The 26465-nt window shown below is 47.6% G+C and overlaps 1 protein-coding gene across 1 annotated transcript; it reads right to left on the reverse strand.

Annotated features, from left to right (window-relative positions):
* LOC142792958 (putative caffeoyl-CoA O-methyltransferase 3) lies at positions 1 to 26204 on the reverse strand. The gene is made up of 6 exons (XM_075885713.1): positions 26129 to 26204; positions 23919 to 24037; positions 14669 to 14723; positions 1400 to 1533; positions 366 to 369; positions 1 to 152 (listed from the first exon to the last, which is right to left on the reverse strand). The coding sequence occupies exons 1-6, from the start codon at positions 26202 to 26204 to the stop codon at positions 1 to 3; spliced, it is 540 nt and encodes a 179-aa protein (XP_075741828.1).
* Positions 26205 to 26465: the final 261 nt, after the last annotated feature.

The following is a 26465-nucleotide window of genomic DNA, read 5'->3' on the forward strand; positions in this document are numbered from 1 at the left end:
TCACTTTTTGAAGACTAACGTGACTCCATCGCTCACGGTGAGCACGCTGATCTCGACGCGGTCGTCGGACGCCATCTTGCGGTTGAGGCGTCGCACGGAACCGTGACGGGGTCGTTGTGCTCCGGGCTGAATGCTATCGCTTTCAAAAACACCTGCGTAAAACGCAAACCACGAGACGGCTGCACAACGCGCTTTTTAGGTACGACTATGGTAGGATGCATTCGAAAGAACCCCTAAACCACTCCGAGTTCAACAACGGGTGAGAGATTTCTTTCTCGCCTTCACTACACTTCCTACAAGTGCTATCTTCTCCGTGCTCGATAGTCATTCGACCATGTTCGATAGTGATTCAAGGCAAGACAGACCGGGCTGTCGATTGAATGACAAAGCTGAGTAGGAGACAATCAACAACTTACAACCGACGTGTGTGGATCAACCGATAGATTATATCCTCGTGACATGACGTGAACGGACCACTGACTTCACGAATTTCGCCGGAAGAACCGGAAACTCCTGGAGAAAACAATTCATTCATTAATTGTACTTTTAGAGGTTGCTTTTTGGCGCCTAACGCTTTTCTGGGCACGCTAAAAATTGGCGTTTTTTCGCAAGTTGTACTGGAATTGTGAATACATACATAGAATACATACATAGAAAAACATATTACCTATAGTCAGCCAAAGGAGCATAGTGCTACAAAAAGTGTGTGACATAAGTGTTGAAGTTTCGTGCATGACATGCACAACGTAAAAACGCTCCTCCAGCACGTATTAATGGATGTACTGGAATACATGGTATAATAGCACGCAGGAAATTCGTGATTGGAAGCTCGATGTCAGCTTAATAAAAAAACTTTTTACAAAGAGCTACAGCGTGAGAAACCCGCGTACAATGACGAACACGTTATCAGCCGATGTTAAACGTTTTGCACCTCAACAACCCAGCGACGAAGCAATGTGATGACTTCAACACGTGATGCCACGATGACACCATGCCAGCTTCACAAACTTAAGTTATCTGTAATGCTTGCTGCAAGGCGTCAAGGGTGACGTAGGTCAAGTGGCGTTTTCGTACCACCACGTTCAACTGCCATATTAATCGCTTGAGAGGTCACTTAATGTGGCCCTTACAGCCTTAAAAATTAACTCCTTTTTAAGTGTGTAAGAGGCTGTAAAACAGGTAGCTTCCATAATCGCCACAGCAGTCAGTGCGCTCATACTATGTAGAAGTGCGTTTTCTTACTGCCTTGTCAATAATAGACAACAAACTTAACATTGATATTTTCATACATAATGAGACGCAATGCTATGGTACATCGTTAATGCTAAAAATCTGTCCCAAATTTTATCTATGTGTCGCATGCCCTCAAGGGTACACGTCATGGTGACAGGCGACTCACATTGTCGACAGCGATGATTCCGTGGCGCCTGACAAACTTCAGGCTCTTCTCGTAGTAGTCCTCTGTGGACTTTTTGTCGGCGTCAATGTACACGAAGTCAAAGAAGCTTGATTTGCCTTGAGCGATAAGATCATCTGCGAGAAGTAGACCACATCTGCTTTGTGAAATCCCTCCAGAACACGCCATAACATGATCACATTGTTTTCAGAATAACGAATTCGAACACACGTACTGTGTATAGAGTAAACAACTTCGCACGCCTAAATGAGCCCTAAAACACATCTCGTGCTTGGTGAAAAAAAATAAGGGGGATCCCTCGCCTTGTGACACTTGGTGTCATGCGAAGTAGTAAGCAAGTAATACTGCGTTTTTTTTTCGGCTTTTAACCAAGCGTTGCGAAGTGCATCAATCTGTTTCATAAGTGTAGCAGTTGTGTACACATCATAAGTTTACCAAGTTTCTCGACTATAGAGGCACACCGGAGAGAGTGATTGTTTCAGCGCTATTATTTAATATAGCAATGAAAGGTTCCTCAAAGATGCTCTGCTATAGTAGTCACACAATCTAAGCAGATGACGTAACTATATGGTGCACCTAGGGATGTGAGGGAGATGTTGAGGTGTGTCTTTAATCAGCAGTCAATGAGGTTGAATCCTACCTGAAAAGCACGGAACTAAAACGTTTTCCTAGTAAATCCGAGTTGCTCCTCTATAAACCGATCTCACGAAGTCCCAGGCCCGAAGGATGGAAGCCACTCGCAGATGTCGACATTAAGCAAACTTCATGAAATGAAAACTTCATACCTAAAGTCGAGTCCACATGCATGTTTGGCATGGTTATCGAATCCAATGAATCCAATCAACATTACAAGGAAAACAGAAATGGTCATCGCACTCATTACCAGAGTGTCGAATTGAAGAGAAGGCCTGAAGGAAGACAATTTACTCCGAATGTTCCGTGCCTCCCTCATGAGCCGAATCATCTACGTAACGAACATGTACAACTGGCACAACTTCGAGAAAAACAGCCTTAACAGCCTCATTCTCAAAAGCATCAACAGGGTGCTTGGTATTCCTACCACTGCTAGCACAGAATGCCTAGGTCAATTAGGCGTGCTCAATACGCTGGACGAAATTATTGAAGCACAGGAATTGGTCCAGCTCGCTCAATTATCTTGATTTTTGGCAGGAAGAAGAATTTTAGCCATTCTGGGGATCAACCTGGGGTTGGCCGAGGAGAGAAGCCATCAAATGACCGAGGAGCAAAGAGAAAATATTCTCGGTGCAACAATCTCTCGCAATATTCATCAGCAGTACAATGAGGGAAGGCGTAGAGTGAGAGTGACTGCGTTCCTGAAGATCAAGGATGATCCCCAGTCGATCTGCTTCGTAGATGTGGAACAATATGAGCACTTATGTCACTATACCGCGGTCGCAATAGATAACAGAGGTCAAATCACCTCGTCGACCTCCCTGTATGAGACCACCTCTTCTAATGTGGATCAGGTTGTTATTGCGTTGGTGCTCTTGAATGACAAGAGGACGCAAATATGCTGAGACTCTAGATCGGCCATAAGGGCGTTTGTTTCACTCTCCATAGAGGGACAGTCACCTGACGTTCTTAAGAATAGGACCATACCTATGCACATGATCACTTGGTTCCCGGCACACCTAGGTCGAAAGTTTTACTCACTCACCAACCTCAACGACGTCACCCACTCCCAAGCGCGCGTACTAACTGTCCGCGCGGGAAATGAAGCTTTGTCACAGTGAAAGGTTCAAGAGTTCTGAGACACTTTATTAATATTTAATGAATTCACAAAGGACTTCTACCTGGAAAGAACAGTATTTCCTCCACCACACAAAAAGCTCACGAGGCCACAGGCAATGACCCTTAGGATGCTACACACTAATTCTTATCCGAATCTCGCTTTCATGCGCTGTCTTTTCCCAAGTGACTTCATCTCGCAGGGCCCTCGCTTCTGGGGTACGTGGGATTTAGCTTACAGTCTTTGGCGGTGCCTCTCCTAACGTGTGGATGAGGCCCTCACAGAGCATAAATGCAGCTCGGCCCTCAATAGCATAGAATATCAGCATCAACTTTGGGCTGTCCCTTAAAACTCTTTGGGCTGTCCAGAGAGCCTGCGATGCAGTGGTTAGAATAGGTCTAACTGTGGCCATGTGGAGGCGGCCCGCGGTGTCACTCTTTGGGGTGGCACTTCTGCGGATTTTGAAATAAAGTTATTCGTACCGTATGGCATTTAAAACATAGCGTGTACTCTGAAGTAGCGTGTACACTCATGTTAGAACACAGACGTTAATACTATAGAGTTGAAGGGCACTTTGCAGGGTGATGATGTTAACATCATCACAAGCATGCTCACTGGAGGGAGAGGGGGTGATAAGAGAGTAAAATAGAGCTAGCAAAAGAGAGATGGAGATGCGCATTGCACACCACACACACAGTGCAGGGTATTACAGGTGGTCGCTTAGTGATATTGCCTTAAAGAACTGCAACAGGGCTCGTATGTCTTTGTGGACATGAAGTGTGCACATTTCCAAGTACCCTCTTTCCACACTGAGCCCCGCCTTTTTTCAGAAGGTGCCCCGCCACGGTGGTCTATTGGCTAAGATACTCGGCTGCTCACCCACAGGTCGCGGGATCGAATCCCGGCAGCAGCGGTTGCTTTTCCGATGTAGGTGGAAATGTTGTAAGTCCATGTGCTCAGATTTGGGTGCACGTTAAAGAACCCCAGATGGTCAAAATTTCTGGAGCGCCCACTGCAGCTGCTCTCATAATCATATCGTGGATTTGGGACGTTCAACCCCCCACATCAATCAATCTTTTCAGAAGGCGGCGCCAGACCTATTTCGTAACAAATCACAACGTTACTATGAGGCGATAGCTGGTACTGAACACAATTGGTTTTTGCGAAGTTTGTTTTCCTATGTGAACTAGGATTGTTGAGCCTGTCTGCATGAGCGCCGCAGGTAACTGGAGTGAACGCCGTTGTTTCTGTGCACTTCTGAACACTTTGAATTTGGTTAATTTTCAATTTTTGTCATGTCCATTGTGCACTGCACAATTTGAAATACCTTTTCTGAGACCAAGAGGAGTCGGCGTTCGCACGCAGGTAAGCTTACTCGAAAAAAAAAAAATACTTGTCCCCTGTGGCGGTGCTGAAATGGCTTACAGTTTGGGATGACGTTGAAGAAAAAAAAAAAGGCATTTCACTGCAATGCTCCGAATCGACGATATCCTGTAGAAAGCGTTCAGCACTATCGTGTGTGAGCAATCCTGGCGGCCAGCGCTTCCTGGGAGGGGAAGCACTTTGTTTACGGTAAGTATGCGAGGCATACGCGCCTTCTTTTTTTAATCACATAAAAAAATAAAACCGCTGAACTGCCGTCGTTTGAGGCATGAATCGTACGCAGCTGATCTCTGCGAATGACGGCAATAAAAAAACAGGTCCCTAAACTGGAAAAAAAGAAAGAATGAAAGAAAGAAAGAGAGAAAAAGAATGAAAAAAGGTATAGAAAGAAAGAAAGAAAGAAAGAAGGAAAGAAAGAAAGAAAGAAAGAAAGAAAGAAAGAAAGAAAGAAAGAAAGAAAGAAAGAAAGAAAGAAAGAAAGTGCGCACCTGCCACTCAAAGCTGATATAACCGGCGAGATTCGTACACACCAGACTTGGAGCACGTTTGAGCAATCGCTTAGTTTTTTTTCTGTGTTTTTTCTCTTTTTTGTGAATGAAGTCATGCGCTGACGTTACCATTTGGTAAGAAATTATTTGCGGTAATACCGGACAAAATGCTTTGCTACAGCGTCAGAACTATATTGGATGTTTTACACCACGGTCGATAACATTGAGCCCTCACATACCTGTGGACTCTTTCCGAAGCATTCGGTTCATATTCCAGTAGTTCTTTTGATAGTTCGTTCGATGGTTTAAGCTATCAATTTTAGCTAACAAAAGGGCGTTTCAAAGCTTGCGTTTCTCCCTTCTTAGTCCTCCGTTATTTCGGCTGCTTTGAACATTAGATTTTGAAGCATTTCCTTACTACATTCAAGCATTGTATGCGTTTACATTTCAACAAAAAGTACATCGACGACACGTCAACAAAGTCGGCTACGGTGGATCAGTGGCCAAGGTGCTCGGCTGCTGACCCCAAGGTTGCGGGTTCGATCCCGGCCATGGTGGTCGCATCCTCGATGGCGGCGAAATAGAAGATGCCCATGTGCTGTGTGGTGTCAGTGTACGTCAAGTAACACCACTTGGCCCAAATTTCCGGAAGCCTCCGCTACGGCGTGTCCCAAAGTCATACCATGGATTAGAAGCGCGAAAAAAAGGATAATATTATTGAACACCTCTACAAAAACGAACCATGATTTCTGTCCCTGTTTCTTGCACAACTACGAACTGTCTTGCGTGACAATTTGCATTGCTGAGCGCACTTGACCGCAGGTTTGATGAACATTGCTAGAACTTAGACAACAGTTGAGGTCTAATTATAAAGAAATAATGTTAGCGAACACTTAGAGTGTTTCTCGCAAAATACTTTAACAGATGCGCTCGATGCGAAAACCCGCTGGGGGAGACGCTCTAGTTGCCGACCAGTGCAAACGCGCGAAGACCGGCTGCTGCTTTCAAGAATGCTTTCCTGTGGAATCCACAAGTTTGTCGCCAATTTTTCAGTGACATTGTGTGCCTAAGTTCTCAAGAAATCAGTAGATGACACACACCTGTGCGCCGCTGAGTGGACTTTTAAGTCATTTTTGGAACATTTTTGCACGGCAATGCCACTGGAGTATTTAAGCCTAACCAAGGAGGCGATTACCGCCAATGTGCCGGCTTGGCGCCAACGTGACTCAACGCTCTGCGCGTTTTAGGAGCTGCAACTGAGAATGGAATGCCAAGTAGATGGAGAGGACATCTCTCCAGAGGATTGCATGGAAGACATGGGTGGGAAGGGAGACGAAGTGAGACGCTCAAGGGGAGGGGGACAACTTTATTGATGGAATAGCAAGGTCGGTCAACTTAATTTGCTCGTGGTTCGAAGCGTGGTGGCCAAAAGCTTGCCACGACCATTTCGGCCCAGTTAACCACTTCTGCCTGAAGACGGTAGTCAGCTGACGACAGGAGCGACTCCCACGCCTCGAGGGAGGAAGCTGGCAGTATTGTTTTTCGTGGGGGGTTACCCTCGCACTCCCAAAGAATGTGATTTTGGGTAGCTTTCACGCAGGCGCAATGTCGGCAGTTTGGTGTAATCGCTTATGGAGAAATTTTAGACAGCCGATGAGGGCTCGGCAAAGAATCTGTTTGGATTTGGCCCCAAGACTTGGCCTGTTCTCTTGACATATCTGCCTGCGGGGCCGCGTAAGTCTCGTGGTTCTCTCGGTAATGCGCTGTAATTCCTTATACATGGTGATCCCTTCATGCGGGAAGTCCAGGGTGGAGTGGTCCTCGTCCCGGTTGATTAAACCTCGGGCTATGTGGTGGGCCGCCTCTTTCCCTGGATTCCCCGCGAGAGCGGGCACCCACATAAGCTGTATTTCATTGTCTAGTTTCTTATTTGTAATAATGTCGGCCGCGATCGGCCCAACACAGCCCATCGTGAAATTCATGAGCGCTCTTTGAATAAGCTAGCCGCGGTTAGCGTTCCTGCTGCCAAGGGCTCGACCAAGGCTGGCGCTGGGGGAGACGCTCGAGCTAGTTGTAGTAGACATGACACCAAGCATACAATCGTGTGAGCTGGATGCATGCCGCCACTACCCAAGGACATTAGCTAAATTGTGCAACGACCACGTGGAGGATTAGATATCTCGAGAATTGGCACTAAAGCCATGGCAGATGTAATAGTACTGGCGGCCGGTGTCAAAAAGGAGGAGGCTATGGAGGACATCGTCTGTTCCAACTTATAGCAGAACATTATGGTGGCAAGCACTTCGGACCAGAACAAAGCTTCAAGATAGCTCAAAGTCAAGCATATTGACATTGGAGGCAACATTTTCGAGGTTAGCGCGTACGCCACGGCACCCCACCAAACTTGTAAAGGAGTGATTGACAGGATCCCCGTAAGCGTACTCAGGAGATTGTGACCCGAAAGATTGTGAACGCGAACAACCCGCTTGCGCTGCAGGCCAAGAGAATCAAGGACACTGGGACAATCACCATAGAGTTCGAAGGCCACAAAGTGCCGAGATTCGTGAGATATGGTCCTTCACTTTTGCAGTGCTCCTTTTGCCGCAAAAACATCGACATTTGTTACGTCCATTGAAAGCTGATACATCGGTCTGACGTCTGTCGGAACCCAGCTGAAACCATCTGCGCAGGCTGCGAGATCAATAACCCAGATTAGCTGAACCAGTGCAATCCAAGATGCAGGCTGTGCGATGGTCACCATCCCACGGCAGACAATGAGGGCAAGAACAGGTTCTTAGTGCAATACGTCGTCAGACGCAGACGTTGGGAAAGATCGCGAGCACCCGCAGAAGCCCGTGATGCATCAATCACACCGAGTTCAGACATGAACGACAAGCAGCTTATTCCAGCCTACGGGACCCAGAGCATCCAGACTACACAAGAACAGGAAAGGGGGCCCCACTCCGGGAGGAGGTCGCGTTCCAGAAGAGGTTCTAGACCAAAGACCCGCTCCCAATCACGGGGGCGCTCGAGTTCTCAATGTCACTATCTGGGTCAGGAGCAGCCTGGACGGCACCCGAATGACCAGCTGCCTGGCGTTCAGTTCGAGATTACGGCTTCCAACCGGGAAAGGACGCCTGCAGTAGCACCGAAAAGCAGCTTGGCTGAGCGAGTGCGCAACGGCGCGGCAGAGGTGATGACAGGTAAGCTGCCAGAGCATGATAGGTTTGCGAAGCTAGAGCAAGAAAACGTGAGGCTTACATAATCAAATGAGAGGCTATCAGCTGAGGTAAAGAAAATAAAAATTCAACAGATCCCACGTACCTGAGCATTGACCTTGTGCGAAGCATGCGGAGGGCAGGAGACTTTTATTTTTTTTTGAGTTACACAGCATGAAATGACGCTAAACATATCTACAGATGTTGCACGCACAGACATATGTTGAAGAGTGGCACATGTTTATATAGCCAGTTCTTTGCACTTGAGCAACGATGCCAACTGTAACACGCGCATTAGCAACACCAGAAGCTGATATCAAGCGCTGATGCTCACGAAGACGCTGGCCCTCGACACTGCTACATAAATCAACTTCAGTGCATGGCAACCAACCACAATTGAAGTTAACCTGACGTGACAGCTGTATCAAAGGAGTACATATGTAATGTTCATAAAATTGCGTAGGCAGCACTGTAACCAATACTGACGTTTCACAAACATTACCGTCTGTTTGAAAAGTATTTCCAAGACCTGGCATAGCTCTGTGGTAAAATGTTTCATTGCCATGCATAATGCTTGGGTTTGATTCCAACTGGAACCCTGACATTCATTCTTTCTTTGCATTCGTCGGGTTGACTCTACCGATGTCGGGTATTTCTTAATGATCGTGCGTTAAAATTGTCCATGTGTGTTCTCGTCGTTCCTGGCTAGATACTAAGTGTCAATCACCTGTGGCACATACCCGCATACCAGCGGCACATACCCGCCCATGGGTATGCACTACTGTCTGGCGGGAAGTGTTTGACAACGTACGCGACGAGATTGTGACAATATTCATGCCTTGACCAGCGCGTGATATACGGCAAACCATCTTACCCTACCATGCTAATTTTGGTTCACGCCAAGTTAAAGGGGTGACTACAAGAGCACCCAGACGTAAGCGGATAGATAGATAGATAGATATATAGATAGATAGATAGATAGATATAGATAGATATAAAGATAGATAGATAGATAGATAGATACGCTGAAAGTCACCGAAGTTCTCTACAAAATGCCTCGCAATTAAAAAATCTTCTCACTAAGCTAACCAGCACGCAGTCTTCACAGCCAATGCCTCAGACAGTTGATGTACCTGAGGCTGAAAGCATGGGGGACTCGAGGACCGAAAAAAGAGGGCAGTCATGGCAGAACATGTGGAAGCCAACCAAACGACCATGTCAAATATGAAAGAGGTCTTTGACACGCCTGGCAAGGTAGTAGCCAATATCAGTGAGCAGATTGGTAGGCTTCAATCTAGCGTGGCAGCGCTGGAAGAGCATATGACTTTGCTTATTACAAAGGTTCAAGCATATCTGCACAACACAGCAGTGCCTCCTCATGCACGAAACTCACCTCTTCGGCCACCAATACTTGTGGTAGCAAACTTGTCGACAGTTGCAGCATCAGGCTCTGGTGGCCCATGTAATAACCATGATGGCAGCGCTAGGTGACGCATTCCGTATCTGGCAATGAAACTGTAGAGGTTACCTTAAAAAGAAGGCAACCCTACAGCAGTATATCAGGAGCAGCCAAGAAAAGCCCTATATTATAATATTGCAAGACACCCTTTCATCGCAGGCAACGCTGCTTAGATTCCGGCCTGTAATAAGGGATATCGATGGGAAGGGGGTCTGCACCTTCGTATGCAACTAACGCACGTAACCCCCGACCTCAAGATAGAAGCAGGCGGGTTGGAACACGTCATGGTAGAGATGATGCCGGGTACCAGGAACCGTCAGAGCATTTTTATTCTTAACATATATAGCAGTTCAAAGAAACAAAAGCAAGGGTTGAAGACGGTTCTAAAGAAAGCTGTTACTATCACTGAAGAATGTCCGATTGTCATAGCAGGTGATTTCAACGACCCTCATCATACATGGGGTTACAAGTACAACTCTGGAAAAGGAAATCGACTTTGGCATGATCTCATCCTAATCGCGGACCCCAGCCTACCAACAAAACTTGGTACATCCTGCTGCAGGGATTCCACCCAAGACCTTACATCTGTAAGGAACATGAAGAAGGCCTAGTGGATGAACCTTGCTGTAGACTTCGGGAGTGACCACTGCATTTTTGCCCCTACCTTCTACGTGGAGCATAAAAAGCAGAGAGAATTCCACTTCACAGACTGGGATAAGTTCAGGAAGTTGAGGATGAAAAGGGAACAAGATGGCCACACACCAGGCTTGAAGCAGTGGGTAGAACAGATTAAAGAGGACATCAAATGCGTCTCCTGAAACATTACCACAGATTTTCCGGTTGAAAGAATGGATAGCCGGCTTGCTCATCTTCTTGAGGCAAAGCAAACACTACTAAACCGTTGGAAGGGGCACGGCGCAAGGGGCACGACGCAAGGGGCATGGCGCAAGGGGCAGTGATTTCACTGATGCTGTTCAACATTGCCATGATTGGACTGTTCAAGAAATTATTGAGCATCGAAGGATTGAAGCATAGCATCTACATAGGTGACATTACCATCTAGTGCACAGGTAGAAGTGAGGGGCAGATTGAGAGCGCCCTGCAAGAGGCGATTGACGCTGTCTAAGAGTACCTTTGTCCTTCTGGGCTCAAGTGCTCCTTGGGCAAGTCAGAAATTTTACTGTGTCGTACTACACGCCGGGGACCAAAGCCCAGGGGATGGAAGCCGTTAAACCACATAGGCATCCACCTCCGTATCCCCGTACAAATCAAAGGGATGCCATCCAAAGGGTCGACTCTACCAAAGTCCTGGGCATGTTAATAGAGTCTATCGGGGCTAACAGCAAATCTATAGCCAAGTCAACTTGGAAAACAGACAGTGTCGTGCACCTTATACGCAGAGTGGCCAACAAAAGAAAAGGGATCAAGGAAGACATCCTCATACGGTTGATGCATGCGTTTTTTCTAAGCCACTTCACGTACGAGGCAGCAACGCACAACTGGTCTAGAGCAGAGTCCGAGAAACTGAATGTGCTCCTCAGGAAAGTTATCAAGAAGGTTCTGGGCCTACCCATACATACCAGCGCCGAGCCTCTACTTGAGCTTGGCATTCACACCACGCTCGAAAAAATGACAAAAGCCCAAGAGAGAGCATAGTTAGCAAAGTTATTTACAACAAGGTCGGGGAGAATGATGCTGAGGGAGCTGGGCCAATACCCAATGGTGATTAGACGCAAGTACAATGATATCCTCGACATCACAGAGAACATCAAGGTATCTTCTATACCACTAAACGGGCATGTAGAACACAACATCGGAAGAAGAGTAGCGAGGTCCAGGACTATACTTCGTCAAGTCTCAAACGAGGAACGAGGGGTCGTATTTGTAAACGCGGCTTCCTGCGCCAATAGAAAAGCTTTTGTGGCAGTGGTGGTCGATGGAGCTGGTCGTGTCGTCACCTCAGTGACGGTCTAGACGAAAGACGCAATCATTGCGGAACAGGTGACCATCGCCTTATAACTCAATATGAATAACATTGAAGTCGTTACAGTGATTCCATGGCAGCACTACGGGCCTTCGCAAAGGGGACGGTCTCAAAACAAGCGCTGAGAATACTACATGGCAAGGATATAATGCATCATCTTCTGAGTTGGTTTTCAGCTCAATTTGGACAAATCAACGACTCCCCTCCCAATCTCAATGAAGCAGCACACGAGGCGGCACGAGACTTCTCCAACCGCGCTTCTCCGGGCATGCGTTCTACCAGTGAAGGGGATAACCAGGATATTCTTACAACATATGACGAGCTCACTAAACATTTCTACCTGTCTACGAAGATTTTCCTTCCACATCACAAAACTCCAACTCGGCCACAAGCACTTACATTTAGGCATTTGCAAACGCGGATGTACGCTACTTTGAAAATGTTACACATCATGAACCCTGACCTATGCCCAAGTAATGTTTGCCCACATTGTGGGGAAATAGCTTCATTAGAACATATGCTCTGGATGTGTACCGAATTCGCTCATTTATCGAACATCACCTCTGCCAGAAGGGAGGCGGCGATCCGCAGCTCGTCCTTGGCAGATCAGCTCTGGGCTGTCCACCAAGCCCGCCAGGCGGCTGAGAAGCTCAGCATCTGAGCCCCGCGTGGGAGCGGCCCGCAACACAATGATCTGTGTTTTAGAGGACCAAATAAATGTTTATTCAATCCAATCCAAAAACCTCTACGGCCTACACGGGAAGGAAGTGCAGCACAGTCACAGCAAAAGCTGGAGGAGTGGCATTCCTAAAGCCCGTTGTAGATTATCCCAGGCCACTAGTTAGGCTAGTTAGTGTGCGCTGCGTCGTTACGGTGGGCCCAGCCCGGCCGTAATTTTTGTTGATTGTGGGGGCTACGGAACGGCTTTTATCTCTCTCATAACACAGTACCGAGTACTTAATATCGTTAACCACTTTTTCTAAACGCCCACACAGCTGATAGTTCGTGCTTCGGGTGTAAAAACAGCGCTAAAAAAGACAGAGACTGAAAAAGAGGCACCACATGCGCTGAACTCGCAACTAAAAATTTACAGGAAGACCCGCGCACATAAATCAAGCATCCCACCTAGTCACGTGGAACACCATCGCGTCTGCACAGCATAGAAAACAGGGTACAAAAAAGCATAATCATGGTTAAATACCAAACGTGTGTAGAGACCCGGCTAATTATTTTTTAGTTGCGAGTTCCGCGCCTGCGTTTTCTCTACTTGAGTCGTTGTCTCATTTAGGGGCGAAGCTCCTCAGATTGTGGTCGTATCTTCGTAGTGGCATGTTGTAGTAGCCACTTCTAGTCAGTTTTAAGAATTGCTCACTAGTTGGTGTTGTGTGTGTATTTGTAAATAATAATATAACTAGGTCATGTTAGGGGTTTTCGTACAATAATAAATTTACAGCATATCTATGGGCGAAGTGTCCGTCCGTCCAATGGGTGCTCTAGTGTGATAGGAGCGGACGCACGGATAGATGGACACACGGACGGATGGGCGGAAGCTTCACCCCACTCATAATCATTCACTCCATAGATATGCTGTGTTTTTTTTTCTGTGCTGTTTATACATACAGTGTATCCTAGGGCAACTAATGCAGGTAAGCTTGCATTGTACCTTTATGCTAGGTTTGTCAGGGCAAAAAAGGCAATGTACGCTAAACCACTTTCTGCTAAATTCGAATTCCAAGTGATGCCTGCTGCCCTCGAGTTACAATGATGCACCATTGGACATGTGTCTACTCCTCCACTTTGTTTCGTCTTCAACTTTGCTGCGTAGCATTTTCCTGCAGTATGTTACAACTCGCCCCCCCCCCACAAGCTTTTTTAAATGTTTCTACTCGTTAGAATGCATCACCTGTGAAAGGTGAGCATGTTGCAATTATATGCTGAGCCAACAATTTCCTCAACAGCCCACTTCATTCGAATGGTAACTAAACTATGCGATGTATACGACGAAATGAAGTTGCAGCCGATATGGCATATTGTGTTGCGGACGTGTTTATCCTTGCCCCCTTCTAGAGTATGTTTGGTAAAAAAAAGACCATTGTTTGATTTATTTGTTCTAGAGATGGTGAAATCTTTGTTGTTGTGCGCTCGTCATTGAGTCGTCATAGAATAAGAACGAACATATTAGTTCTCGGTGTGTATTGAATTGCTGCCATGTTTAAGTTTAATGCATCCCATGAAAGGGAAAAAAACGTGACTCTGTGGTAGAATACTATGCCACGAAATTCGCCCAGGATCAAATCGCGTTCTATCCTGGATACTTTTTTCCTTATTTCATTTTTCTTTATTTCGAGTGATATCGGTTACGAACACCGGTGGCGGTGGACAACTATGCCACCCTTGTGGAGATCTCATAACATTTTTGCTGTAAAGTGTAGTCTAATACAATGCGGATGTATATCACGAGGTCATCCATTTGTGGTCTCGAGGTCGATGTGCTATCCCCCGACCTATTATCCTTTTACATCTGCCTTAGGTGAGAGATATATATGTGGAGTTTAACGTCCCAAAACCACCATATGATTATGAGAGACGCCATGGTGAAGGGCTCCGGAAATTTTGATCACCTGGGGTTTTAAACGTGCACCCAAATCTGGCACACGGGCCTACAGCCTTTTCGCCTTAATCTAGAATGCAGCCATCGCAGCCGCGCTTTGATCCCGCGTCCTGCCGGTCAGCAGCCGAGTACCTTAGCCACGAGACCTCCATGGTGGGGCATCTGCCTTAGGCGATAATATCAAATATGTGTTGCACTTTCCTACTTCCCATTCGGGTCAAATTCCAGACCAATATTAGAAAAAGTGCGGCGATTTCTTCGCACAATTGCTGCTTTATTATTGTTTCTTACTACTGTAAACGTAGGCGTCACAATCTTAAGTGAGCATCAATATGAGAAATTGTGCACTCGAACTTGCCCAGAGACATTTCGGCGTCACCAATAATAATGTTAATCTTGTCATCGACGCCTGCCTGCAAGCAATGCAAAAAATAGAAAGTTGTTTCAGCTTGTCACTGACGATGGCACTTGGTCATTCGCGGAATATGACAAAAAACACTTGAGATTCACCTACAAGAGTAGAACGCGATAGCGTAATCTGGCCTCGTTCGCAGCAACTTCTCAGTTCCTATAGGTGGTTTCAAGATTGCAAGCCTTGCGCCCCAAAAGAACTTCTGGTCACCTCGTTTACCAGCTCGTAACGCCGAAACTGAAGAGATGATTTCAGGTCTTTTCAAGGGTAAGTAAAGTTGATAATTAGTTTTTCAGATAAGAAGAACGTCTATAATATTCCAGGCAACCTCGTGTAATTTTTGTGTAGCTCAAAAGAACATTCATTTTATATTGACTAAGAAAGACGTTGATACCATCGGCTCAACTATCATCAACACAAGAAAAAAGGCGTGAGATCTGTGTCCGCCTGCGCTCCTTTCGAGCTACTACCCGCTTGCTTAGTTCCTTCAATAAACACCCTTTACATTTGGTGGATCGTGTGGGGTACGTACATCACCTACACCGTGGAACTCTGATCCCACACCCTGCCGTTGACCATGCAAGTTGACGCTGCCCAACAGACAGCACCTCTCGCAGCCGCTACTTGCCCCCACCCGGTTCACCAGCCAGACCCCCCGATCTTTTCGGGCGCCGAAGACCAGGACGTCGAGGACTGGCTGTCGTCCTACGAAAAAGTCAGTGGACCAAACAGGTGGGATGACGCTGCTAAGTGTAGCGCCGTCAACTTTTACTTGGCTAATGTGGCGAAGCTGTGGTACACAAACCACGAATCCAAGTTTGAAAACTCGGCCGCTTTCAAGCAGGCAATATCCATGGTTTTCGGTCGCCCTGCCGTGCGGAAGTTGCGTGCCGAACAACGCCTGCGTACATGGGCACAAGAACCTGGTGAAACGTTTACTTCCTATATCGAACATACTCAATCTTTGCAGGCGCGTCGATGCCGCAATGAGCAAGAGTGCCAAGATCCAGCACATTATGAAAGGTGTCGATGACGACGTATTTCAAATGCTCCTTGCGAAGTCTCCTGGCACGGTGTCTGAAGTGGTAACTCTTTGCCAGAGCTACGACGAATTGCGACGGCAACGAACTTTCACCGGTCGTTCATTTCAGCCTAACCAACCACTCGCTGCACTGGACGTCGTGTGTTACCACTCCCACCTTCTAGCACAAATGAAAGACTTCATGCGTGAGGAGGTCGCACGTCAGCTTTTCTTCCTGCTGTTCTGTCAGCGCCAAGAGCTCCCGCAGCAGAAGCGAGAGCGTCAACCGACCCCCCGTTAGCTCCCATGCTCCGACATGTGCTTCAGGACCAGATTGCCGTAGACCAGATTTCTGCTGAAAGAGCCAGTGCCCTTTTAGCAGCAAATTGTCGCCGCGCCTCTTACTTATGCTGACGCAGTAAAGAGGCAGCAGTCACACCAGCCCTCGCCGTTCAATGTACTGCCGCATGTCACCGCTCCTACTCAGTCTTCCGTCGCATGGGCTCCTCCCCTCGCTACCACAGCCTCGACTCAGCCGTATGCCGCGTGGGCGGCGCCCCTCGCTGCAAATGCCTGGCGAACGCACGATAACCGGCCGATCTGTTTTGCATGCGGCGGCCCTGGCCACATCTCCCGATACTGCCGTCGTCACGTGCCCGGCTACACAGATGCCCAATTACGGAGCAACGACATGCACCGACCCCCTTTTGGTTTAGAAAGTTTGGATCATCAGTCAAGCACGTCTTCCTGTGACTATCCGGCAACTTCGTCTCGTCGCTCACCTTCACCCAATTGTCGCTCGTTGTCACCCATGCGTCCACGACCAGCCCCTCAAAATGAGGGAAACTAGCCGTCACAGTTCAGGAGGCAAGAACTGCGCTATCGAAACGTTCAAGGCCTCGCAATTTGCCGTCAAATGTCGTCGAAGTTTTTGTAGACAGCGCCCATGCATACGCTCTTGTAGATACCAGTGCCACTGTGTCTGTTATAGACGCCTAACTTTGCCGCAAGCTCCGAAAGGTGACCGCGCCACTTGATATCATGTCATTACGTGCAGCAAATGGAGAACCTGCTCAACCTATAGCCGCCTGCACTTGGGAGGCTTGGGGGGAGCACCTGCTCGGCTGCTCTACCTTGGCTGCGCAACGCTCCTTGGTGGAGCGCACACGGGCAGCTTCCAGCTCCCCTGGCGTCCCGGAATAGGGTCTGGCCACTCTAGCACGCCGATGCGCCACGTCGGCACTCTCTAGTAAACTTTTTCTGAAATGTTTTTTACCACCACACCACTGCCCGAATCATAATGGCGGAGGATCACTACATTGTAAAGTTTATCATCCTTTCCTCCTGCTCTCACGACATCATACTTGGCTGGGATTTCCTATCACGTAATCACGGCGTTATAGATTGTGCCCGTTCCGAACTTGAACTGCTTCCCTTGTTCGACCAGCCCTATGACCAAACGAATCAAGCCGCGCACAAGCTAGTTGTCAAAGAAGACACTGACATTTCACCGACAACAGCTGTTTTGCTTCCTGTGTTCTCCAATGACATGCGTGATGAAGTAGCATTTTTTGAGCCATCAAGCCTCTTTCTAAGTCGTAAACCACTTCTGCTTTCTTATTCAGCCCTCTCAATTTCTAATGGAGCCAGCGCTCTCTGCCTTACCAACCCTTTTCCGCATACCATCAAACTCCTTAAAGCTGAATCTCTTGGATGCGTACAACCCATTGATTACGGACAAATTATGCTGTGCCACAAGAATCATTCCAAAGTGACCTCGCTGCCGTCAGTGCTCTTAACCACTCTGACCTACAGGCTTCGAAAGTGTTCGATTTGCGATCGCAGACGGACCATCACCATCTGAACTCCTCCAACTGCTGTACCAGTACCGCGAAATATTTGATATTGTTCAACCTTCACTTGGCCGCACTTTTACCACTCTACATTACATCGATACCTGCTCCAATGCGCCACTACGGCAATGACCATACCGCGTTTCTGCGGTGGAATGCCAAGTTATTACCGGACAGGTGGACGATATGCTGCAACGCGGCGTCATTCAACCTTCACAAAGTACACGGGCCTCACCTGTAGTGCTCATTAAAAAAAAAGGATGGTTTCGTTCGCTTCTGCGTAGATTACCAGCGCCTAAATACGATCACTCGTAAAGGCGTGTATCTTTTATTCACGATTGACGATGCCCTTGATACTTTACAAGGTGCCGAGTTTTTTACATCATTAGATTTGCGCTCAAGGTACTGGCAGGTCCCCCTGCAGATGCTGATCGACCAAAAAAAAATGGCAGCATATGCACGGTGTGAATGATGGAGAGTGGGGTGAAGCATCCGTCCACCTATTCGTTCTTGCTTCCATCCATTCATGCGTGCGTCTGTGCGACCGTCTATGCGTCCATCCGCCCGTCCGCGCGTGCGTCTGTGCATGCTTCCATTCTTGTGTTCGTCCATGCATCCACCCCTGCGTCCCTTGTCCATCCGTCCGTGCAGGCATCCGTGCGTCCGTCCATGCATTTGTCTGTGTGTCCGTCCATCCAGTCAACACTCCAAGTGCCACCATTTCATTTCATTTTTTTCATTTTATTTTATTTCAACTTATCTTATTACATGAAAATACACAACACTGGTTAGACCCATAGCCACTGGCTAGTAGGGGGTCTAAATAAATATGCATTTAAAGGAACAGATTGTGTTAACAAAGCAGATATTTTATAAGTACACTTCAATTATACAAGAAAAAAATCGAAACAAAATATAAGAAGGAAACATATTTGTGATAAATCATTTGCAGTATCTTGCAGCATTGTTCCATGCAAACAACAGATTGTATGTATACAATACATCAAATACATAAAAGTACGTATACCATGTCAAGTATAATTTTGTTAGACATATAATCTATACATAATGAAGTGGAGATTACAACGAAGTGTGTGTTAGTGTACCTCTTTTCGCCTCTTTTCCTCATATATTTTTAGATATAGAAGCACCACCATCCGGCAGACATTCCAAGGACTAAACGGGAGGTGGCACACGCACACTTTCTTACAGCTTGCGCTTCGTGTCTACTTCCCACATTTAACCACCTCTAGTTCATGGTATTAACTAGTTCACTGTATTCATGGCACTGCGGCCCAGCACTCGCTAAACCTTTCTAAAACCAAGGAGGTTACGCCCAGCGAGTACAACGTAGCAACCCTTTCTTGTCAGATAGTGCTCAATGTACATACCAATGGCTGCTAATCTGGAATGAGGGACAGGAGAATTCGGCTTTTAGTTAACACGCACACTGCGAATTTTTATTGTTCAACAAGGCACAGGAGAAATCTCCCACCGGCACCGCCTTGCAGGTCAAAGCGTAAAACATGTTACGTACTACGACGAGGGACGAACGGGTGCCGCTTTAAGGAGCTTCGCCCCTAAAACAGCCTTTGTGACACCCGACGGTCTATATGAGTTTAATGTCATGCTTTTCGGCCTCTGCAGTGCGCCTGCCCCCTTCGAGAGCATGAAGGACTGGGTTCTTCGGGGTTTGAAGTGGAAAATATGTCTCTGGTATCTTTACGATATTGTTGTCTTTGCGCCAGACTTTGCAACACATCTCGAGCACCCGAAACACGTCGTCATGTGCCTGAAGAATGCCCAGCTCCAACTCAACCTCAAGAAGTGCCACTTCGCTGCTCGGCAACTTACGATTCTCGGGCACGTCGTATTAAAGTATCGTATACTTCCAGACCTGGCTAAATTACGTGCTGTCGCCGACTTCCCCAAACCAACGACTATGAAGCAGTTACGGAGCTTCGTGGGGTTATGCTCCTACTTCCGCCGGTTCGTGCGCAACTTCGCCTCTATCATTGCGCCTTTGACCTAACTTCTAGGCAGCGCCCCTGATATTTCGTCATGGTTTTCTGAGTGTGACTAAGCCTTCTGTACCCTTCGTCGTCTCCTCACTTTACCAACAATACTGCGTCACTACGATCCTACGGCGGCAACTGAGGTCCACATCGACGCCATTGATGTCAGCCTCGGTGCAGTTCTCCCGCAACGCAAGCCTGGACTCGCCTGGTATGTCGTCGCTTACGCCAGCAGAACTCTCACCAAGGCTGAATCGAACTACAGCGTCACCGAGAAGGAATGCTTGGAAATAGTTTGGGCGCTTGTCAAGTTCCACCCATACCTTTATGGCCGTGCTTTTGATCTATACAGTAACGGACCACCACGCATTATGCTGGTTGTCTTCGCTCAAGAATCCACCGGGTCGTCTTGCCTGTTGGGCTCTTCGGCTTCAACATCCGTGTAGTATATCGTTCCAGCCAAAAGCATACGATGCTGATGCACTGTCGCAATCTTCGCTATCCCCGGACTATACATCTGTTTCCTCGGACAACACGTTGTCAGCTCTTGACGAGGACACCATCTCTTCTGCACAACGCAATGATCCATGAATCGCTTCGCTTCTTGACGCGTTATCCGAGACACCGACACTTCCAACCACTCCAACCCTTTGTCGCCAGGCTCCAGGCTTCAGAATTCGGGATAACCTTTTGTACCGGCGCCACTATTCAGCAGATGGTAGGAAATAGCTGCTAGTCATTCCCCGAACTCTGCGCTCTAATATCTGCGCGTCATTTTATTTCGACCCGCAATGTGCTCATTCCGGTGTTTTCAAGACCTACGTGCACCCACGCAAAAGGTATTACTGGCGTGTAATATTTACCTTCGTCCACCAGTTCATTCGTAGCTGCCACGAATGTCAGCGGCGGAGAAACCCGCCACATCCTGCAACAGGTTCATTGCAGCCACTCCCATGCCCAGGCCGCCCATTCGAACGTGTAGGAATTGACCTCTACGGACCACTACCATTGACAACAGCAGGCAACCGAAGGGCTATCGTGGCTGTGGATCATCTTACACGGTACGCCGAAACTGCCGCTCTCCCTACAGCTGCAGCACAAGACGTCACAGCTTTCATACTCAATCGTTTTGTGCTTCGTCATGGCCCTCCTCACGAACTCCTCAGTGACCAAGGGCGTGTTTTCCTCTCCGATGTAATCCAAGCACTTCTTCAACAGTGCCATATTGTACACCGGAAGAGTACGGCCTACCACCCACAGACGAACGCTTTGACTGAGCGGCTTGTCGCACTCTGGGGGACATGCTCGCGACGCATGTCGCTTCTGATCAAACAAGCTGGGACTTCGTTCTTCCATTTGTGACATACGCGTATAACACCGCTACGCAAGTCACTACCGGGTTTCGCCCATTTTTTCTCCTGTACGGTCGCCAACTATCGCACACCATCGACACTTTACTGCCATACTCGCCAGATCACTCCGAATGCACGCCTGTCTCGGAAGCCGCTTGTTACGCGGAAGAGTGCCGCAAGCTAGCCAAGCGGTTTACTACAGCTAACCAACAGCGCCAGAAGGAGACCCATGACGACGACCATCGTTCTGCACCAACATTCGTTCCTGGAGCACTTCTACGGTTGCATGTACCGCCCTGCGCCCCTGGTGTATCACCCAAGCTACTCTCTAATTATCATGGTCCCTACCGCGTGGTCGAGCACACTTCACCTGTGAACTACGCCATTGGACCCCTCACGCCACCGAGCGACCGTCGTCGGCATGGGCGTGATATTGTTCTCGTAAACTGTCTCAAGCCCTACTTCGACCCGCTTGTCCCAACGTGTTAGATTGCCAGGATGGCTTCAACTTTTTCACCGGGGGTTATTATAGTGAATAAGAAAGACGTTGATACCATCGGCTCAACTATCATCAACAAAAGAAACAAAGGCACGCGATCGGTGATCGAGCACCGTCATCTGGGTCCGCCTGCGTTCCTTTCGAGCTACGACACGCTTGCTCAGTTCCTTCTCCTACACTCTCTCGCACCACATGCTCCAGTTACTTGAGGTGAGGATAAACACGCGCGCCCGCACGTGTTTATATGAGAGAGGAAGTTAGAGCAGAGAGATAACAGCTGCTGGCGTGCCAACACCGCCGCGGACAATGCCGGGTACCTGATATAGCCCGACTAAGAAATGCATTCGCACTTAATTTTTTTTCAGTGACTCTAGCTCGTTCCCGGTGCGTGATCTCTCGCTCGTCGAGAGTGAAGACAAACAGAAATGGCGGCAAAACTGCATGCGTAGTTGAGGGCTCTGGTTTCGGTACCAGGTCACACCGGATTAAAATTCAATGAAGCGGTGGACATTCTAACGGCAGCATCCGTTAAAGGACCTGCTCTAAATGTTCTAAAACCATCCCACAATAACACGTTCACACGATCAAGAAACATTTGTCTGCACGAGGAACGTACTAAATCTTCTGTACTAAGCGACCAAGTTGCCAGTACCTTAGGTGTCCGTTGAATAGCTTATGTTGCCGCACAAGACATTTGCAAGTTCCTTTAACGATATTGCGATGCAGACAACCGTCATTAAACTTTTTTTTAACACAGGCCTGGATTCGTTCCTTCCCCCGATGTAACTTTTTTAATGAAGCAGAAACCATCGAGCACTTCTTCATGGAATGTCGAAGATATCAAAACCTAAGGCAAAGAATTCTGAAACCACCTTTCCAAAAAAGAGGCCTTTCGCATTTTACATCGGAATGGCTCTCTCGGAGGGCGTCGGCACAAAAGCACTGCAACAGGGTCATTTACAATGCTGTAGTTAAATATTTCAAAGAATCAAATAGAGTATCATGGTAATACTTTTATTAAATCTACAACATTATATTTATTTTTATATTCACCTTGACTATATCAATATACTAGTTCATACGTTTAACATTAGGTAGCGTTGCATTAAAGGAACCAAAATTATAAGAAATGTCTTTGTTTCTTTTTAGATTATCTTTTTCGTATATTGTCGCCCTTTTTTCCTCCTCTCTCTTTCTCCTTTTAATATTTCTTTATTTTGTTTCACAACTTTTACTGCCGCACGCCTCTTGGTTGATTTCCCATGGTGAGTTGTGCCATTCTTCCGGGAGTCATCATCATCTGAGACCTTGCAGACTGGCTGGGAGGTTCAGCCAATTTGTAGCTCGACAAGTTCTCTCCAAATGTACTTTGATGACAATTTCTCTAATAGTGCTAAAGAACTTCCGAGTAATTTGTTAAGAGCTACTTTACAGGATAAAGAGTGCCTACCAGCGCAAATGACAGGGCAGGAGGGGACAGGACAAGAGACGAGACAGAGCGCTGAACGACAACATGAGGCTCGAGCGAAGAGGTCAGAAAAAGGCCCGTTGTATTAGAAATGAAACACAAGAGACAGTAGGATTGGGCGTGTTGGCATAACATAATAAAGAGTGCTTACCAGCGCAAATGGCAGGGCAGGAGGGGACAGGAGAAGAGGCGAGACAGAGCGCTGAACGACAACATGAGGCTCGAGCGAAGAGGTCAGGAAAGGACCCGTTATCTTAGAAATGAAACTCAAGAGACAGTAGGATCGGGCGTGTTGGTATAACATAATAAAGAGTTCTTCAAAGCGCAAATGACAGGGCAGGAGGGAACAGGAGAAGAGACGAGACAGAGCGCTGAATGACAACATGAGGCTCGAGCGAAGAGGTCAGGAAAGGACCCGTTGTATTAGAAATGAAACTCAAGAGCCAGTAGGATTGAGCGTGTTGGTATAACATAATGAAGAGTGCTTACCAGCGCGAATGACAGGGCAGGAAAGACAGGAGAACAGACGAGACAGAGCTCTGAACGACAACATGAGGCTCGAACGAAGAGGTCAGGAAATGGCCCGCTGAATTAGAAACGAAACTCAAGAAACAGTAGGATTGGGCGTGTTGGTATAGCACAATAAAGATTACTTACCAGCGCAAACAATAGGGCAGGAGGGAACAGAAGAAGAGACGAGACAGAGCGCTGAACGACAACATGAGGCTCGAGCGAAGCGGTCAGGAAAGGGCCCGTTGTATAAGAAACGAAACTCAAGAGACAGTAAGATTGGGCGTGTTGGTATAACATGATACATGTTGGTATAACATGATAGCATGATACATGATATGACACTCTTTATCATTTTATACCAACACGCCTAATCCTACTGTCTCTTGAGTTTCATTTCTTATACAACGGGCCCTTGCCTGCTCACGAATAACGTGAACTGAATCAAAGAAAATAACGCTTAGAAAAAGACTATTACCGCTTTCCAAAAGGGTCTCCCAACTTTCACGATCTCCACCTCGTTTTCCAGGCCAACTACGCTGCTATCAGGGGGAAGAGCGAGGGCAGCGGCCAGCGCACTCATGCCCGTATATACACCTACGGACAAAAAAATGCATTTAGTAATCTCCCCGTTGTGCACGCTAATTTACATATCAACTCCGGACATGGTTCCTTGCACGGAAGGTATTCCCCTTAAAGACACCTCTACCGGACTTCTAGAGGTGACCTATGGTGGAAAGTTGAAAGGTGAAGACGATGTGGCAAAAAAAGAAGTTTAAAAGTTAAAAAGGAAAAAAAAGTTGCTGCTGAAGAATCCTTAAAAGAAGCAGAGGTAACTGTAACAGTATTTTCCGTTACAGCTACTCTGTTCCCATCGGACCATCAATGGAAGGCTTCGATGCCTCCCCTGCGGTACCGGGGCATGACCTAATGAACACAATGCTATCACTTAACGGCAGGAATACGCACGGGCTCCTGTCCTTTGGGAATGCCGTTCAAGCTCCCTGTGGCATGCATTCCGCTGCCTGTACTCTGCCAACATATGAGCCACCCCGAAACGCCATCCCGGCTTCCTTGTTTGTGGATCTCGACACAGTGCGAGAACCACTGCATACTGGGAGACTGTGATGCTTACCTCTTCGGGCTTCACACCTGCGGCGTATCATCGTGCGACTCCACGTTGCGGTCACCGTCCTGACAGCGACGAGCTCCGCGCTGTTTTCTGCCATTCTGCTGGCCCTGAGCGCATGCAACGCCATGTTGAATGCAGCCGCCTCACTATACGTTAAGGCCTGGTAATCTGAGCAACTTAGAGAGCTGAGTTCGCCCTCCAGGAGCTTTCATACCAGCTCGCTACTTCGTCCTAGCGATGTCGGCATTCTCACGTGCCGCCCATCATTACCAGCAGTCTGAGAACTACCGGAATTTGACGGGTTCCAGAATGACACCGACAGTGGGGTGGCGGCCGCCAACGCACTAACAGTGCTGATATTGGATGGACCCTCAGAAATGGTGCGGAGCCATAGACTACCTTAGGGAAGGTGTCGTGGCACGGCTCCGGTATGAAGGCATGAAGCAGCAGTGTTAGGCGAACTGGGGCCACAAGATCATTACTTCTTTTGGTCGTATTCCTGACCACCTCTCCATCATCACCCCGTCCAACCAGACCACAGCCGAGGGTAGAATTCAGGAGGAGTTCCTTCTCAAGGCTTCAGCTGTGCACTGCAGTTCATTTCTTCAGGCCTCAGAATCGGCGTCGGGTTCCGACATAAATTCACCACGTACGGAAATCCCAACTCCGCTGGTACTTAACGCACCGTCATAGCAGGAATACGACCTGCCCACTGATGTAAGAAAATCTATTTTGGCCTTGTTGGAGCATCATCCTCGGCTTCCGGGGAAATCACCATATGAACAGGGAGCCCGTGACTTACTACGGAACACTGCCATACAAAAACACTGAGATGGCATGTATAATGAACGAGAAAGACTTGCCCCTACAGCTGACAGCCTGATTACTGAGAAGCATGGCTTTTCTGTGCGCATCTCTCTGTCAGGATTCACAGGTTCAGGCACATGTATTCCAACGACAACAGCTGCACATCCGGAATGTCGAAAAGCAAAGCCGAAGCTCACCCTGTCTTGGCGGTCCACCAATACGACCGTGGTTGTTCGCCACGTCTTCCGTGGCGTCTGCGCTCCGAAAAAGATGAAGCTCCTACGCATGAGTAGAAGTCATCGCATCCTAACATGCCTCCGAGCACTCATCAAACAATCTCGCTGCTTTCGCAGCCCTTTAGTGGCGGCAACCGCTCCACAAAAAAGTGCGTGACTACTCGCGGCATCACCATGCTAACATTGCCTGCCTGTCTTGCGACCATGCAAGAACAGCTAATTTCGTCCACCAGAGACGAATAACCCAACTTTCCGTACACTGTTGCAGCAGGTCTAAGACTACTCTTCAAGGACTGACCACAGCTATTAACCCAGTGTCGCCCACTGGAGGGGCTTCGGGCAGGTCTCTAGGACGAACCGCTCCGATGCGGCCACCACCACCCACCGGACACAATTTAGGCTGTTCCGCGCGTAGCAGTATGGTCAAGTGTGGTGAAGAAAGGGGGCACCGATGTTCTGGTACGGTCAGCTATAGCACGAAGTGGAGAAGGAAGAAGAGACAGACAAGCTCACCTACATCCAAGTAATGTTTGGAATTCGTAGCCTTGAGCAGTATCTGGAAGAGCTGTAACTGCGACGTGTCGCTCATCTTATAAGCATGGGGAAGGTTCTGGGTTTTCTCTCATGGCAGAGGAGCGTGCAAGTAAAATGATGAGAAGAATAAATATAAAAATCTAATTTCTTTAGATAAGACATATTTTTGCAATAGGGCTATGACAGAAAGGCTCATGTCGTCTTCGCACACGAGCACTAAATTGACGAGGAAACATTTTGCCATACCTTAAGGTGACGTTGAAGTATTTGATTAACAAGATCTTGCTAATTATTTTAACTATTGATATATATACGT

This window comes from Rhipicephalus microplus, chromosome 2, assembly GCF_043290135.1.
Source record: "Rhipicephalus microplus isolate Deutch F79 chromosome 2, USDA_Rmic, whole genome shotgun sequence".
In the NCBI taxonomy this organism is placed as follows: Eukaryota; Metazoa; Arthropoda; class Arachnida; order Ixodida; family Ixodidae; genus Rhipicephalus; species Rhipicephalus microplus.